General features: G+C 52.2%; 1 protein-coding gene across 2 annotated transcripts in view; it reads right to left on the reverse strand.

The window, feature by feature from the left end:
* The window catches only part of ALK (ALK receptor tyrosine kinase), a 751,958-nt gene that overhangs the window by 29,355 nt on the left and 705,610 nt on the right, over positions 1-16,993 (reverse strand). The window contains exons 16-23 of one of the 2 annotated variants that reach the window (XM_007971055.3): positions 14,850-15,032; positions 13,542-13,640; positions 12,893-13,045; positions 11,280-11,384; positions 9,151-9,337; positions 8,325-8,415; positions 8,152-8,216; positions 6,520-6,649 (exon numbers count right to left, since the gene is read on the reverse strand). In XM_007971055.3, the coding sequence (XP_007969246.3) occupies positions 6,520-6,649; positions 8,152-8,216; positions 8,325-8,415; positions 9,151-9,337; positions 11,280-11,384; positions 12,893-13,045; positions 13,542-13,640; positions 14,850-15,032 (1,013 nt within the window). Of the gene's footprint in view, positions 1-6,519; positions 6,650-8,151; positions 8,217-8,324; positions 8,416-9,150; positions 9,338-11,279; positions 11,385-12,892; positions 13,046-13,541; positions 13,641-14,849; positions 15,033-16,993 lie in introns of those variants that run through there. The other variant, XM_073022891.1, reaches the window with a different exon arrangement.

Raw genomic sequence — 16,993 nt, forward strand, 5'->3', positions numbered from 1 at the left:
AACGGCAAACACCACACTTCAGTGGACCATCGAGCCGACCCGGGCTGCAGCCTGCTGGCCCCTTCCAGGCCATGTGGTCTGGGGCTGGCTGCTCAGCCTCTCAGAGCCACAGTTTAATTTGTGACAGTGGCGTGGGACTGTCGGCCTCCCTGGGTTGTCAGAAGCACGATGCCAGCAGCCTCGGGCAGTGCCTCATCAGGGGACCCGAGGTATTGAGGGGTTGCCACATGGGAGGCCAGGGGGACTCGGAAAACAGCTCCTTGTGTCTGGCTCTCCAGAGGCCTCCTCAGGAGCAGAGGTACCCCCTCTGCCCCTAACGAGAAATAAATACCTTTTCGCTCTTCAGGAACGTGCCCTCTGTCCCTACCAGAGCAGGCCCTGGTCCTAGCTGTGCTAGAGCCTTCAGGAAGATTCTCTTCCTGCCGGTATCTTTGCGTCTTAGTGCGCATCACTCAGGATGCAAGGGCCATAGATGTCTTGTAAGCCCCAGGAGCCTGGAGCGCTGTGGGGACTAAATCTCTCCGGGCATTAACTCATGGGCCAGGCTGATGTGACTCCCTGTCCTTGGCTGCTCAGAGCAGATTAACTGCTCCACTAATGAGCGTGCGCAGGGCAGGCGGTCAGCAAGCATGGGTTATGGGGGGTGTGTGGTGTGTACGTGTCTGTGGTGTGCGTGTATGTGGTGTGTGCGTGTGGTGCGTGTTGTGTATATATGCGTGTGGAGTGTGTGTTTTGTGCATGTGTTGTGTATATATATGTGTGTGGGGTGTGTGTGTGGGGGTGTGTGTGGTGTGGTGTGTATATGTTTGTGTTTTGTGTATTGTGTGGTATGTGTAGGGTGTGTGAGGTGTGCGTGGTGTGTATGTGTGTGTGGGTGTATGTGTGTCTATGTGGTATATATGTGTGGTGTGTCTGTGTGTGTAGTGTGTGGTGTGTATATGTCTGTGTGGTATATATGATGTGTGTTGTATATGGGTGTGTGGTGTGTGCGTGGCATGTGTGATTGTGTGGTGTGTGCGTGAGTGTATGTGGTATATGGTGTGGGTGTGTGTGGTGTGTGTATGGCATGTGTGATGTGTCTGGTGTGTGTGTGAGTATATGTATGTGGTATATATGTGGTGTGTGTGGCGGGCGTGTGTGCGGAGTGTGTTGTGTATATGTGAGGTGTGTGTGTATGTGTAGTGTATGTGGTATATGTCTATGTGGTGTGTTTGTGTGTGGGGGGCGTGTGTGTAGTGTGTGCTGAGGCAGGAGAATCACTTGAACCGGGTAGTGTAGTGTGTGTGTTGTGTGTATGTGTGTGGTGTGTTTTGTGTGTGTGTTGTGTTTAGATGTGTGTATGTTTTGTGTATGTAATGTACGTGTGTGGTGTGTGTTTTTTGTGTGTTGTGAATATGTGTGGTGCCTGTGATGTGAGTTGTGTATATGCATGTGGTGTGTATGTGTGTTTTTTTGTGTGTGGCATGGGTTGTGTATGTCTGGGAGGGGCTGTGGGCATGGGTGGGGTGGGGTGGGAGGACCTGTGGACATTGGCAAACCCAATGCTGAATCTAGACTCGCAGAGCATCGCCAGCCAGTGCACCCATCTGCATCCCTCCTGGGGCAAAGAGTTGGAATCAGGATTTTATCCCCATCTGCCACTGGAGAGCGGCACTTCCTCGGACCCAGCTGTTCTCATGGCCATGGTTGTGGGCCTTGCTATGGGTGCTCCCCATGGTGGGTTTGCGGGATGGAATTGGAAGATCAAGTAGGCGTGGGTGCTGCTTGATGGGAATGATCAGAGTCTCTGCTGCCCGCCCGTGTGGATGAGAGTCCAGGGAGGGAGTGCCGCGGCTCTGAGGGCTGTCTGTGCATGGGTTCTTCTGAGAGCACATGTGAGTGGGAGGCCCCTAGGGCACTGGTGTTCCCTTCAGGGATGCCCTTTAGGTCAGTATCCTACTTTTACTGTTGAGAAAACAGGAGTGATTTGTTTGGTATCACAGCTTCTGAGGGGCTATTCCCAAAGGATAATATATTCTAAAAATAAAATAGAATAATATTGAGATTGCTTCCTTTCTAAAGCATTAATAGCTTCTCCCTAAGTATTCAGAGATGAACCATCACAGGACAAAGGGTAGGAATCCTTTTGCCAAGTGAAAAACAGAATAGGATTTTTCTTTTTCTTTTTTTTTTTTTTTTGAGGTGGAGTCTCGCTCGGTTGCCCAGGCTGGAGTGCAATGACGCAGCTCACCGCAACCTCTGCCTCTCAGGTTCAAGCGATTCTCCTGCCTCAGCCTCCCGAGTGCTGGGATTACAGGTGCCCGCCACCAGGCCTGGCTAATTTTTGTATTTTTAAAGTAGAGATGGGTTCCACCACGTTGGCCAGGCTGGTCTCGAACTCCTGACCTCAGGCGATCTGCCCGCCTCAGACTCCTAAAGTGCTGGGATTACAGGTGTGAGACACTGTGCCCGGCAGATGTTTTAAAATTGATGCATATAAAGATGAGAGGGAATGATAAAAAAGAGGCAACGAATGCAGACGGGGAACATAAACAAAGTGCAGAAGAAGCCCACTTTGAAAAGCGGTGAGGAATGGCCAGGTGCAACGGTTCATGTCTGTAATCCCAGCACTTTGGGAGGCCGAGGCGGGCAGATCACCTGAGGTCAGGCGTTTGAGACCAGCCTGGCCAACCTGGTGAAACCCTGTCTTTACTAAAGATACACAAATTAGCCAGGCATGGTGGCACATGCCTGTAATCCCAGCTACTCGGGAGGCTGAGGCAGGAGAATCACTTGAGCCAGGGAGGCAGAGGTTGCAGTGAAGCGAGATTGGGCCACAGAGCCTGGGCAACAGAGCCAGACTCCATCTCAAAAAAAAAAAAAAAAAAAAAAAAAAAGCAGCGAGAAGTCCCCACTTTTCCTTGGCACCAGATGTCCCTTATGTGTTTGGAGCCAGCATTGCCATCGTTGGTCTCTTGCCTGTGGACTGTGGACCTCTGGAATCCAATAAGCCAACTGCATTCTGAATGTCTTCCATACAGCCACTACCCACAGGCATTGCCATGTCCCAAATAGTCATGGACACTGTTGTGATTAATGACCCACACCTTTATAAAGAGATTACTGAATTCTTAATGGCTTTTGTCATTATTGACTGAATTCATGGATACTAAAGTACAGCTCTTACCTATCCCTGGCATATAGGAAGCCCTGCATAAATATTTACTGAATAAATATTGGGTCTGTAGAATTTTTTTGACATTAAAAAGGGATCTTCATTCCCGAAGAGGTGGAGTCCTGGGACCAAGTGCTGTTTTCATCTGTACCCACGCATTTAGTTTCCATGACAGGCACGGCTGACCTGGGCATCCACTCTGTCTACCGCATCTGCACGTCTGTTCTGTCATTTCATGTTTGCACAGATGTTGTCGGAGGCCAGAGCCTTTTATCCCATCTCAAAGGGCCTTTGATCCTGATCTAAGGTCTGTGGAGCCACTGAGCTCCAGAGCTGGCAGGAAGTGAGGACAGAGACCTTGTCTGATTCTGCACCCCAAGCCTGGTGCCTGCACACAGTAGGTCATCAGGGAACCCCTGGGAGTATCAGGGTGATTCCAACAAGTGAATCAGGTGGAATTCAGGCCTCTGAAGTCCGAGTTTCAGCATCTGGAGGCATACCTCCACCCACTTTCTCTTCACAGCACGTTTCTCCATCCCTCATGTCCCTTGGCCGATTCACCCTCTTTTATCCTGTGTAGGATTTACTGATATTAGTCCTGTCTGTATGCTGGAAATCACATTCCTTTTTCACAGTCCACTGAATCCTTATCTTACAAAGTTGGATTTTGTGACCCTGAGAATCTGTGCAGGAAGCCCAGCTAAGCCCCAGGGAAGCTGCTGCCACCAACACATCCGCATTGGTGGCTCTGGAGGACCACAATTGGACATTTGAAATCAGCCAAGGATCCCAGGAAGGACAGCTCACCTGGGCCTGGTGGGTATATGGGAGGCAGGGAGGACCATGACTGGGGTGCTGCTGGAGTGTGCCTGGTTGGCAATGAGAGCCACACAGAGGAAAAGCGGGGCCAGGGGTTGAAAGAGCAGATTGGGTGAGGGTGGGACTCTGGCCCTGAGAAGTGGCTCTTCCAAGGGCAGGCCCCCTCCCCACTGTGGGCGACCCTCAGGTAGTGCCTGCTGTTAGAGGGCAGAACGTGGGGACAGGCTCCTGTTCAGACTCTCCAAGGGCGGCACTCTGGGTTGGGGGTGGTGAGAGATTGAATGATCTGCCTTTCCTTGCTGGACTTTGTTCTTTGTAATAATATTGGAATCATCTTTCATCATCAAAGGAGAGAGATGCCTTTGTGTTTGAGAGAGGGAGAGAGAAAGGGGAAGAGAGAGAGAGGGGAAGAGAGAGAGAGAGAGAGAGAGAGAGAAGGCCCACTCCTCACTCCTGCCCTCTCCTGCCCCTGAAGTCCTTGAACTTGCCAAGTGCTGGGCTCCCAGACTCCCTTTGCAAAGTCTCTCTCCTTTGCATACATACGACTTTCTCTTCTTGAGCCTCAGGAAGGTCCAGCGGGAGAACCAGGGCTGTGCCTCTCCCCAAAGTGTGATACCACGTGTCCCCCACTGACAGCAGTGCTGCTGAGAATCTCAGGGCATGAGGGTCAAAGGCTCTGCCCTCCTAGGTGGTGGTGGGAAAGCCAGTGAATCTGATGCTTGTACCCTGGCAGAGATGCCGGGATGCCTGGCAGTGTTGGCTTTAAGCACCCAACCTCATCTTGATGGTTTACAGTTTCCCAGAGGGGACCACTGGATAAGCAGTAAGTTGGAGAGAGCACTGAATCAGGAGTCATAAGGCCTGAGTTCTAGTCCCAGCTCTTCCACTTCCTGTGTGGCCACGGCAAGTCCCATAATCTCTCTGGGCCACAGCTTTCTCATCCATAGAACTGGGGAGAGATCTGCATCGTCTGTTCACAGGGTGGTGTTGAGAAATGTGAAAAGTCTGAGGAGGATGCTAGCTGACGAGGGCTCTTATGAGATAGGAGTACTCTTTATCTCCCTGCTCCCTGCCCAGTCCTCCTGCCAGGTATGCTCCGGTGCACACACATTCCTCTTCTGAAGGGGTAAGACAGTATTCTTCTTAGATACCGAGATGGGTCACCCAGTGGCTAAGGTGAAGGTATTCTACATGGATCCTGACTGAAGGTGGAGATCAGAACAGCCATGACCTTGCAGGGCTTCCATCACCACTTTGAGTCCCTGTGAGCAGTGTGGTCAGGTTGGGCTTTCTGGAACCACTGGCTGTTGGTCCTTCCCTGCTTTCCTGGGGGCGGGAGGGTGGCCGCTGCTTTTACTGTGCAAGGCTTCCCTGTGATCCCCACAGTACAGTGGTTCCTGGAGGAAGCCTAGATCCTAACCCTGGGGCCTGCTCAGTTCCAGTTCCTGGTACCCAGGGCCTGCTGAAGACCTGCAGACCAAGCATGGGCAGCTGGGCTCTGGGTCTGCCCAGGGTGCTATGTTTAATAATTTAGAACCACCTTCGAGACGTTCTAGTCCAATCCTCAAATCTCACCTGTGAGTTTACCCAGGTTAAAAGTTTAAGACTGCCCTAAACCACATGGGTGTCTAATGGCCAAGTTGGGGCTGGAGCTTGGGATTCCTGGGTCCACCCTGGGTATCTTCACTTCCCAAGCTCTGTTAACCATAAGATGTGTGTAGCACCTTCCTAAATATGAGTTTGGAATGTCCAGGCATTATTATCCCTACTTGAGACATGAGGACAGTGGGCTCTGAATGAGTAACTGCAGAGTGACCTGCCCGGGTCAGTTGCTTGAGTAGTGACATGGCTGGCATGAAAGTTCCCCTCTGTGTTTGTCTCTAGTTTGGTTTTCCAGAGTCAGCAGGCCGTGAGAATGGATCCAGGCTATAGAATGCAGATAAGGTTTGGATTTGTGTCCCTGCCCAAATCTTACCTTGAATTGTAATCCCCATTGTTGGAGGAGGGGCCTGGTGGGAGGTGAGTGGATCATGGGTGGATTTCCCCCTTACTGTTCTCATGATAGTGAGTGAGTTCTCATGAGATCTAGTTGTTTAAAAGTGTATAGCACTTCCCCCTTCATTCCCTTCTTTCTGCTCCAGCCATGTCAGATGTGCCTCCTTCCCCTTCACCTTCTGCCATGATTGTAAGTTTCCTGAGGCCTCCCCAGCCATGCTTCCTGTACAGCCTGCAGAACTATGAACCAATTAAACCTCTTTTCTTTATAAATTATTCAGTGTCAGGTAGTTCTTATATAAATGAAAGAATGGACTAATACAAATGCATTGCAGGAGCCTTGAACAAGCTCCTTGGGCCTGGGGCTTAGCAATCATCTACCTCTGTCTTCTGTTCATTCTCTTCCAGTCAGTCACCCCCCTATCCAAGCCTAAAGTTGACTCCCTGGGTTCCACCGAGGAACTTGCTACCCAGGCTGCCCACTCTTGCTCCTTCCATCCTTGCTCCTGTCCTTGGCACAACAACTGCAGCAAAGACTGGTTCTCACTCACCGGGCGAGGGCGGGTCTCTCGGAGGAAGGACTTGAGGTCTCCTCCTGCCATGAGCTCCAGTAGGATAAACCGGGGCAGGGCTTGCAGGCTCACCCCGATGCAGCGAACGATGTTCTGGTGGTTGAATTTGCTGCAGAGCAGAGTGGGGTATAACCAAAATTAGCGGAGTCTGGGAAAATCTTAAATTGGGGGGAACAGGATACAAAGTTACATTTTCAGCAGCTACAATGTATAACTGCATTCTGTAAATAGGGGAAGCAGGGGTCCCGGGCTGAGCCTAAACCCAGAATCTCGCTGGTGAGCAGGTGGGAAGAACCAGAGCAGGCTCCACAGGAGTTCCGTTTGCAGGAGAGGGGCTGGAGGTGCGAGGCTGTTGCTCAGGCACTTGGGTGAGTAAGTGTCTCGGGGGCAGGACGGTGTCTTTCTCAGATACTGGTGCACGGACTGGGCACTGGAATTCATGGTCAATTTCTCCCAGGAAGGTCTCAGGTAGAAGGTGAAGCAAAACAACTGCTTCTAAGAGAGACTGGGTGAGACTTGCCAGGTGACAGCGTGTGAAACAGAGACAGGAAAAGGGGATGGCCTCATGAGTCCATCAGTTTTCTGTGGATTCCTCATGGAGGGGACCAAGACTTGGGTTTTCTTGTTAACATGATCCCTTTAGAACACACAGGCAGTGGGGCCTAGGAATTCCACATGGGCCAACATGTGCATGCATGTGTGTGCATACACATACATGTACACCCCCCCAAGTGTTAAAAGACTGGGTGATTAGACACCAACATATAATGGTTAGTTATCACCAAGTAGTAAGATTGAGCGATTTGGGTCTTCTTCAATATAATCTCATACTTGCCAAGTTTTATTCATAATCAGGAATTACATGTATCATCAGAAAATAAATGTTATTTTGTGTGTCCTCCTGTGACTCCAGACCTCACAGCCATATCACTCACACTGCCTGGCCTTGTTACCCCTGCCACTTCCACCAAGGGGACATCCCAATCTGCCCCCACTGGTCAGGATGTTCAGAGAGTCTTCCTGGTGTGACGGGGGCCATGAGCCCCCACCTGATCTTGAGGTCAAACATCTGCCTCCTCCTTGAGGGGATCTGCTGCCACTGTGGACGCCCTCAGGAGCCACAGGCACTGAGACTCTCAGCTTAAATACAGACCCTGGAACCTCAAGTCAAAAGGTGCAGCCAGCTGAGACTCAGCCCTGCTGATGGGAGCCTAGGATGGGGTAGCCTTCCATCATATTAGGAGCACATTTACTGGGATTGGTGAAGGGTCTGGGAGGGAGATTGTATCTTGTACTGTCAAAGTCTAGCATGTTCCATTTCTTAAGAAAAAGTGAGGGGAGAAGAACCAATGGAGAACAGCAGGGAACTGGTTGCAGACCGTGACATCGGTGGGATTATTAGGCCACACAGATTTTGTTTCTGAAACAACCACCAGGGGTTGTTCCAGTCTGGTAAGAAGTGTCTAGAATGTTTGGAAGTCTCCTACTGGAGAAAAGGGGACATGCTGGGGACAACACCATTTCCCTTAGAGACATCGATGTGTTAGAAACCTCTCCAGGTTCTTTGGGGCAGTGGGGAGTTGGGGTGAGGGTGTCTCTCTGTGGCCTTACCTGATGATCAGGGCTTCCATGAGGAAATCTAGTTCGTCCTGTTCTGAGCACACCTCAGGCAGCGTCTGGGCAGAGAAGGGGAAGGTGGGGAGGAGGAGGAGGCTGTGAGCTGACAGCCACAGCCTACAGAGTCTGCAAGCCAAGGGCAGGCTCAAGAGTGAGCCACTTCTTACCTTCACAGCCACTTGCAGAGGACTTGGGTCGTTGGGCACTCCGGACACCTGGCCTTCATACACCTCCCCAAAGGCGCCATGGCCCAGACCCCTGTGCAAAGGAGAATACAAGATGAGACAGAGTCAAACAGGCCACAGTAATGAGGCAGCTGGGGCTCCTGAGCCCGGGGCTCACATTTAGTGGACAAACACAAGAGGCAGGGGATAACATACACACTCAGGAGTAACACCCTCAACACGGCTGTGCTATGCAATCCCGGACTTCCAGTTCTTCATCTGAAAACTGGAAAGAAGGATTCTGACCAGGGACTCATGACAATGGTCAAATGTTTATTCATTCAATCAGTAGTTATTGAGTCTGATATTTGCCAGGGACACAGGGGTGTATGAACCATGGCTTTTCCCCGGGGAGGCTCATGCTCCTTTAGGACAGACATATCGCGGGGAGGGACTGGCTGGGGAGTGTTGCCAGTGAGTGACAGAGGAAGGTACAGTTGCTCTAGATACTCAGAGGAGGGGCCCTTTGCTTCCCTGCTCCCCTGGAGGAAAGCAGGGCCAGGAAGCCTTGGAGAGAGCATACCTCAATGAATTTTGAGGAGAGCCCTGGTTCTCCTCTCATTGTATAAACTCCATAAACATAGAGGAGTTAATATAAACCAACACACATGGCCCTGAATGTCAAGGCTGGTCCTCCTAGGAGGGCTGGGGGTGCCCACAGGGAGGGCTCTGCTGACCTTTTGTGGCTAGAGGAGTCTGTGATGCTGTGATAACATTTAGATCCTAGACTGCAGCCCCTCTCCTCCCAGGACGGCAGCAGGGCGCTCACCGAATGAGGGTGATGTTTTTCCGCGGCACCTCCTTCAGGTCACTGATGGAGGAGGTCTTGCCAGCAAAGCAGTAATTGGGGTTGTAGTCGGTCATGATGGTTGAGGTGCGGAGCTTGCTCAGCTTGTACTCAGGGCTCTGCAGCTCCATCTGCATGGCTTGCAGCTCCTGGTGCTTCCGACGGTATACTGCAGATGGATGGTCAGCTGCAACATGGCCTGGACCAGGCAGCCTGGCCGTTGAAGCACTACACAGGCCACTTCCTACAGGAAGCCTCCCTGGATCTCCATATCCTCCCCTGAGCTCTGAACCTTTCCATCATGCTTAGAAATACTAACAAAATGATTCTAGATGTGAAGGTGTGTCTTTAGTTGAAACATGATTTAAAGTAAATGTAAAACTAAAAATCACAAATACAGAAAAGAATTATTTGTATTATACAGGGCAGAGTCATGTTAGTCTGGGTCCTCCAAGAAGCAGACTGGAGACGGGATTAGACCCAAGATGGTCTGCAGATTTTATTAGAAGAAATGCCCATGAGAGGAAATGGGGAGGGAGCCAGGGAAGGCTGGGCGAACCAGCAGACCGTGTTGCAAGTCTGACCCCATGTGAACGAGGGAGGGAGGGAAGGTTGGGTGGAAGCACCCTGGGTGCCATGCAGCCTAAGGAATTTTCAGCAATGCCCTAAGGGGTTCTGGAGCCAAAGTCAGTCATCAGAGGAGTCCCACGGCTCCCAGGAATTGGCCTGCCTTAGTATTTCTGCTGTGCTCAGCCACGGGGTAGGGCAGCTTCAGTGCAATCACAGCAGTGGATTTGAGGGTGCAGCTGGGATCCTGGTGAATTGTGTTTCCTATAGTTGGAGAACTGCCAAGCCGCAGAGTTGGAGAAGAGCCACATAATGAAAAGATCTCTAAACTGGTGTCTGGGGATCTGTGCTCTAATTCCGCCTCTTGTTACTTACAAGCTGAGCTGTGAGGACCAGGTCACAGGCCCTCTTTGGACAGTAGTTTCCCTCTCTGTAAGCAGGGATGGTAACTCCTGCCCTGTTTCCCTAACCACTCCCACTCCCCATCCCCAGGGTTGTCAATGAAATGAATTCACCAACATAAAATGGTTTTGAAAAGTTCTAAAGAGCTCTACCAATGTGAATGACCATTATCACTCCTACGTGTGAGGATGTTCTGGAAGGCAAACTCCATGGGAGCCAGAACAAAATTGTGATTCAGAGGGTAGATTCTGTGTATAAAGTCCAGCCCCCCGACACACGGGCCAGGGCAAACGAGTCACCCACTATGTGCTCAGTTCCCTCCTCTATGCTATGGACCGACCATGATCAGATTAGGGTTACTTGAGGATCGAATGAACTGAAATGTGTTAATTGCTGAGCATGTAGTAACCATGCAACAAGTGTTAGCTCCTATTATTCTGTCCCTTTGAGGGATGGCACCATATGAGGACACAGTGTGTGCTGCCATCTCCCTTCTACCGGAAGATCCCTTCGCCTGCAGGGGCCTGGCCTGCAAGGGCTCCCAGGAGCCTTTCCCTCTGCCCTTTTCAAGCCTCTGCCCATCTGTACTGGGCATGTCTCTGCCAGCAGTAAGGGCTGGTTGGGACCACACTGAGCTCTCTGTGACCTGCAGGTCAGCTCACCTTGGCTCACAGGCTGAACAGAAATATACTCAGAAACCGATTTTCCCACCTTTCTGCCTGGAGGGTGGTGGAGGGCTGGTTTGGAGAAGAGTGAGCTAGTGCATTGCACAGGGTGGGAGCCAAATGGGAGCTGTGCCGGCGGAAGCACATGGGAGCTAGAAGTGATGTCTAGGGGTGGGGGCAAGCTTTCATCATCGTGATGAACACTGAAGAGAGCTCCCCACCCCCTGATCAGCCAGAGGATACACACGGGGCTGAGGTGCAGAATCAGGGGCTCCTCAGGGAACTGCAGCTGCTCTGGCGGGGGGAAGGTTCGGAGCTTCAGTTTTGGCTTGGCCTGGGCTTCCCTAATCACCACCCCACCCAATTCCAGGGACTAGCATAACGAAGTGACACCCTGGCACCCGTGGCACAGCCTGAGACACTATTCAGTTCTGCCTTCCCGCCCCCTTGGGAGTCCCTGGGGCTCTGTGCACTCACCAATCATGACGCCGGAGAAAGCCAGGACCAGGGCAGCCACGAGGGCAGAGGTCACCACGGAGAGGATCAGTGAGAGTGGCAGGTGCGGCTCCGGGGTGGGCGACACTGGAAGACAGGTCCCAGTGGGGCACTGACAACCACACCCGTTCTCCTTTGAGCTGGTCCCAAGTCAAAAATAACCTCTCCAGCTGAGACAAAAACTACCTGCTCCCTCCCATCGCTGGAGACCTTGTCACACTTCTCTTTTCAGAGAATCATGAGCAGGACCAGACTCATCCTGGTTTTACAAGCTTTTAGCTGTAGCTTTTGAGTGGAGGGAAATTTTTTTTTTTTTTGAGACGGAGTCTCACTCTGTCGCCCAGGCTGGAGTGCAGTGGCCGGATCTCAGCTCACTGCAAGCTCCGCCTCCCGGGTTCACGCCATTCTCCTGCCTCAGCCTCCGGAGTAGCTGGGACTACAGGTGTGAGTGGAGGGAAATTTAACAGGGATGAATATCAATGGCGGGACGTAGGTTCAAGACACGAGCTGCACAACTACAGGGTGAGGATGGAAGGTGAAACGAAAGTAGATCTGGAAGAGAGGTGGGGGCCGCAGGTGACCAAACAACAGGGTGCGCTCTAAGTAACCCCCTCTGAGGCTAAATTACTTCCCTGTGGCCCTGAGGCACTGGGCTTAGAGTGGGGAGGGGGCTGGTGCCCTCTGCTGGCCATACCACACGGAGGCATCATGCTTGGTACTGGACACTACATTTCAAAAGGGACATCGACAATGGAACACATGCAGAAGAGGGACACCGGTGCAGTGGGGGGAGGAGACACAAAACTGCATCTTGTATGAACTGCTGCAAACAAACAGGTTATTTAATCTGAAGAAGAGTTGAAGGAGGAGGATTGGGCCAGGTGCGGTGGCTCATGCCTGTAATCCCAGCACTTTGGGAGGCCAAGGCGGGTGGATCACCTGAGGTCAGGAGGAGTTCGAGACCAGCCTGGCCAACATGGTGAAACCCTGTCTCTACTGAAAATATGAAAATTAGCCTGGCATAGTCACAGGTGCCTGTAGTCCCAGCTACTCGGGAGGCTGAGGCAGGAGAATCGCTTGAATCTGGGAGGTGGAGGTTGCAGTGAGCCAATCCATATCTCCATAATGATATGGAGACCATATCATTGCACTCTAGCCCAGGCAACAGGAGTGAAACTCTGCCAAAAAAAAGAAAAGGAGGAGCACTGTCTTCAAACACTGCACATGAAAAGCTGCTGCTGTAAGGAAACCTAGGAGAGGAAGGTTAAGGGGACAGGGCTCCGGCTCTGAAACTGCCCAAGGGAACAGAGTACCTTAGGAGCAGTGAGATCCCTGTCACCGGGCATGTTTAAGTGGGGGCAGAATGGCCCCTCAGTGGGGATGGTATTCTATACTAGAGGACTTTTAAGACTCCTTCAGGAGCCATGGCCCACCTTTTACACAGGGGTCAGAGCGCTTGAGCTGTCGCAGGTAGGGGAGGTAAGAAAGCTTACGAAACCGAATCCAGGGTGTCCTGGAACCCAGAAACCACTTGTGGTCATGCGCCAAATCTCAGGCTGTCTGCCCCTCTGCCTCGCCCGGCCCCGCCCCCTTACCAATGCAGGAGACGCCATCCTCTGCCAGCACTGTCCCGTGGTCACAGAAGCAGATGACCTTGTGGCTTTCAGTGTCCATGTGACATTCGTCTACCTCACAGTGACTGCAGTTTAGATAATGCTTAATATTCACTTCCCCATGGCCTTCCATCACTGGTGACAAGGAGGGAGGGTCAGTCATGGCCCGAGCCTGCTTCCCCACTCCCAGCCTCAGTACTGTGTCTCCAGGTGGTCACTGTGGGTGCTCTGGTCCCTGTTCCTAGGTCCCATAGCCACTGGAAGCACAACTGTGTAGGGGAGTCTTCCTGTGCATATGGAGAGTGCGGTGGAGGCAGCTGGCATGGGTGCCTATGGATGTTTGCATTTGTGCCGGTGGTGGGAGGAAGCGCACACATGTGATCTTTAGGTTGGCTGGTGCAGGTATTGGGCTATTGTTGTTACCTTTCCTAGGATTCTGCCTCTGCATTCATATTAAAGCACACATCCTGACTTCCAGAAAATGTGGTGACCTGCGCTATAGGAAGCTTGCCTGCCAGGGACCCATAATTGTGCCTCTGTATCCTGGATACACGTCAGAGACTCTGAGGTTTTAGCCTGGTGGGAGGACTGACCTAAGGAAGTTTGTTCTGCTGCCTGGAAGAGGGGCTACCTTTTAAAGCTGGGGTGTACAGGATGCCCAGTGGACTGATGAAGGAAACCCCATCTTCCCCATCCATTTCGGGGTCATTGTTTGAGGCTGCATTGCCGCCTGAGTAGCAAACCAGAGCAGAGTTTAACATGGGGGGTGGGTGCCAAAATCAACACACATGCACGTCAGCGGGGCATGCAGCTCTGGCCAAAGTTAGGGGGTCACTGGGGCTTCAGGGATAGGGATGCGGGGAGGGAAGGGAGGCTCAGGGCACAGAGGCTGCACGTGGGATTTGGCCCAGTAGATGCTGGGTGTGTGGCCACTTTCCCCTCAGGTCCAGGCCAGCTCCGATGGAGGAGGGGCCTCTACCACTCTGCTGGGGGCCCACTAAGAAGTGGTTAATGTAAGCAAGAGTCCGAAAAGTTCTAGTCCTTCTAGGCTGGGATACGCCCGTGGTGCCTCTCCCACGACTGGTCAGGATGAGGAGTTGCTCTCCAGCCCCACTGGGTCAGGGTTGGGGTGTGGCGGGGTGTGGGGATTGCGGGAGATGAGCCCCTGTACCCTAAGGCTCCTGTCCCTCCTTTCACCTGGGGCTGGGCTATATTTGGGCTCCCCCCTCGGGCTCCTCCCACCCACCCAGCTTGGAAAAGAAGAGCATGTGGTTAACACAAGCATCTTACACACAGCGTCAAAGCAAAACACAGACATGAACACCACAGAGCATGCATGCATTCGTCCTAATCTGTGGGGAGCGGGGAGCCATCGTCTCCCAGCCTCTCAGCTTCAGAAGGCTCTGCTGACTGTGCTCTGAAGCCCAGATGAGGCAGCTGGGGTCAATGGCCGGCTGCTTGCCGAAGGGCTGGGCTAAGCCTGCCTGCAGTTGCCCTCGGGAGTAGCTCCCGTCAGCAGGAACAGCAGCGCCTTTCAGGAAGCTGGTGGGCTGGGGTAGGGAGCAGGAGTGAGGAGTCCATGAAACCACAAACCAGCCCCTTCAGGAGCTGGCTTGGCCAGGTCATCCAAGGGAGGCTGGGGGAGTCCTTACGGGTGACTCAGAGACTAGTCTGGAAAGCCAAAGCCTCTTTATCATCGACTTTGGGGGAGATCAAGAATCACATGGGATCTTGATGTTGTCGCTGAGGAAGCCTGGAGGCAGGATGCTGGCTCGAGAGCCAACACCCTGCCTCTGGCAGGTCCAGCGGAGAGGGAGGCGTGCAGTCACATCACAGTCCACACTTGGGCAGGCCAGGGGAGGGCCGGGAGAGGGCAGGGAGGTGAGGAGCCTAGGACTAAGGGGGAGGGAGTGACACCTTGAACACGAATCATCTTTACCTATATATCCTCCGCCTCCTCCACCTGAGGAGCACCCCCCTCCACCCCCTCCGAAACCCCCTCTTGTCTCCCACCCCCACTTCTTCATGGCCTGGGGGCAGGAATGTCCTCCGGTGGCACCCTCCAGCAAAGATTTTCCGGCCCAGAGCAAGGAAGTGTTATCATTCCAGCCACCTCCACCACCTGCGGGAAGAGATAGGGAACCCGCGTGAGGATGCTGGCCAGAAGGATGCAGGATGCCTTGGAGGGCACCTGCACCAGCTCCAGCTCCCGGGGCCCATCTTCAGTAGGAAAACCACAGTAGGAAAACCAGGAGGCTGCTTGCCCTAGGGAGACCTGTTTGGCCACAGCTGAGTACACCCAGATGAGAGCGTGCCTTGTACCCCTGCTTCCTGCCAGTCCTCTCTGGCTCAAACGGAGGGGCTGTGCTTGGTTAAGGATCGGGGGAGGTGGGCAGACAGGCAGCATGGTGACTAAACTCGTTCCTCTATCTTCTCATCATGTCAGCCAAGCCCCATAGCACTGGACCTTCATTTCATTAACTGCCTCCCATCCTAACAAGAAATGGGACTCATCAGTCTTTGAGCAGCCAAATGTCAAAACCCTGCACTAAAGTTCCTTGCAGGAAGCCTGGACTAGGCACCACAGAGCCCACTGCTGTCTATGAAACCATGGGCAAGAATGCCCATTCTGAGCCTGTGTTTCTTCACTTGTAGCTTGGGGATAATAAGACCCAGCTCATGGGGTTGATGTAAGATCAAGGGAGACAGTGAATGTATGAAATGCTCCACAAACTGCCCAGGGTGAGGAGTGTCAGGGGCTTGAGAGGCAGAACACATGCGTGCAGACAGCCTCACACCTCGGCTCAGCCTGCTTAGAGCTTCTCCAGGGCCAGGCTCTCAGGAACCGCTCCAAGGTCAGGAGCAGAAGCCCTGGTCAGTGGTGGGCGATGCCCTGGCAACAAAGGCAGCCTCGGGGCTGTGCTTCCCAATGACTGGGGCTGCTTTGGGCTCTTGCAAAGGAAGCTATCTACAGAGCCGAGGTTGAGTGTAGCCACAGGTTGACCACAAGAAATCTCTTCCGCTAACCTTTGAGATTCCAGGACATCCCCTATCTGTACAGTTCCATAGGACATTTGAACAGACATCTACAGTTGTCTCTTAGTATCTGTGGAGGATTGGTTCCAGGATCCCTCCATCACACCAAAATAAATGTCCCTTTATATAAAGTGGCATAGTATTTGCACATTCTCCCATAAAAAAAAATCATCTCTAGATTACATATAATACCCAATACAGGGTAAATCCTATGTAATAGTTATTGTATTGTTTAGGGATTAAGTCTGTACATGTTCAGTAAAGACACAATCATCTTTTTTTTTTTTTTTTTTTGAATATTTTTGATCTGTGGTTGGTTGAATCCAACGAACACAGAACTGATGGATAGGAAAGGGTGACTGTATCCTAAAAACCGTAAAACCCTTTCTGCTGCAGCGATGATGTGTGGTGGGGACCTGGACATTGACGGTGGAAGGTGGAAACAGCAGTGTGTGTGTCTGCCGGAGCCCTGCGGGTGAACCAGCCTGGCAGGGTTTCTGGAAGCACTTGTGGCCGAGATTCCTTGGGACCCAGAGGGACCTGTAGGTGGGATAACTGTCTTGCTAGAAAGAGGAAGCCAGGTTTTGAAAATGAAGCTGAGGTCAGGAACAAGCTTGAATCTAGAATGGGGACAAGCAGGGCTGAGGCGAGGCCATCAGGCAAGCTGGGGGGACTTTGTCAGCCATGAAGCCTGCAGGGGTGGGTACTGAGCTTGGGTTTTGCCATCCTCCCTTCTGCTCTCAGAGGAGGGTGTGGGCCTGTCAAGGCTGTTGTCATGTGGCAGAGGGAAGGCCCCTTAGGTGCGATAGGGGCCAGAAGTTGGCTCTGGTGTTTGTGCAGGGCTGTGAGCAAGTGCATAATAAATAAATCAGAACGAGATGGTGGAGACCATGTGGTGTGCTTTCATCCTGCTCAGCCCCCAGCTGAGGAGGTTTCTGACCCCACACCCATCTTGCAGCCTTCGAACAAATGTGTGGAAAGGAAAATAACCCATATCAAAATCAGAACAATGGTGTTTTAAAAATACGAATTGAGTCTGGCCAGACG

This window comes from Chlorocebus sabaeus, chromosome 14, assembly GCF_047675955.1.
Source record: "Chlorocebus sabaeus isolate Y175 chromosome 14, mChlSab1.0.hap1, whole genome shotgun sequence".
NCBI lineage: Eukaryota > Metazoa > Chordata > Mammalia > Primates > Cercopithecidae > Chlorocebus > Chlorocebus sabaeus.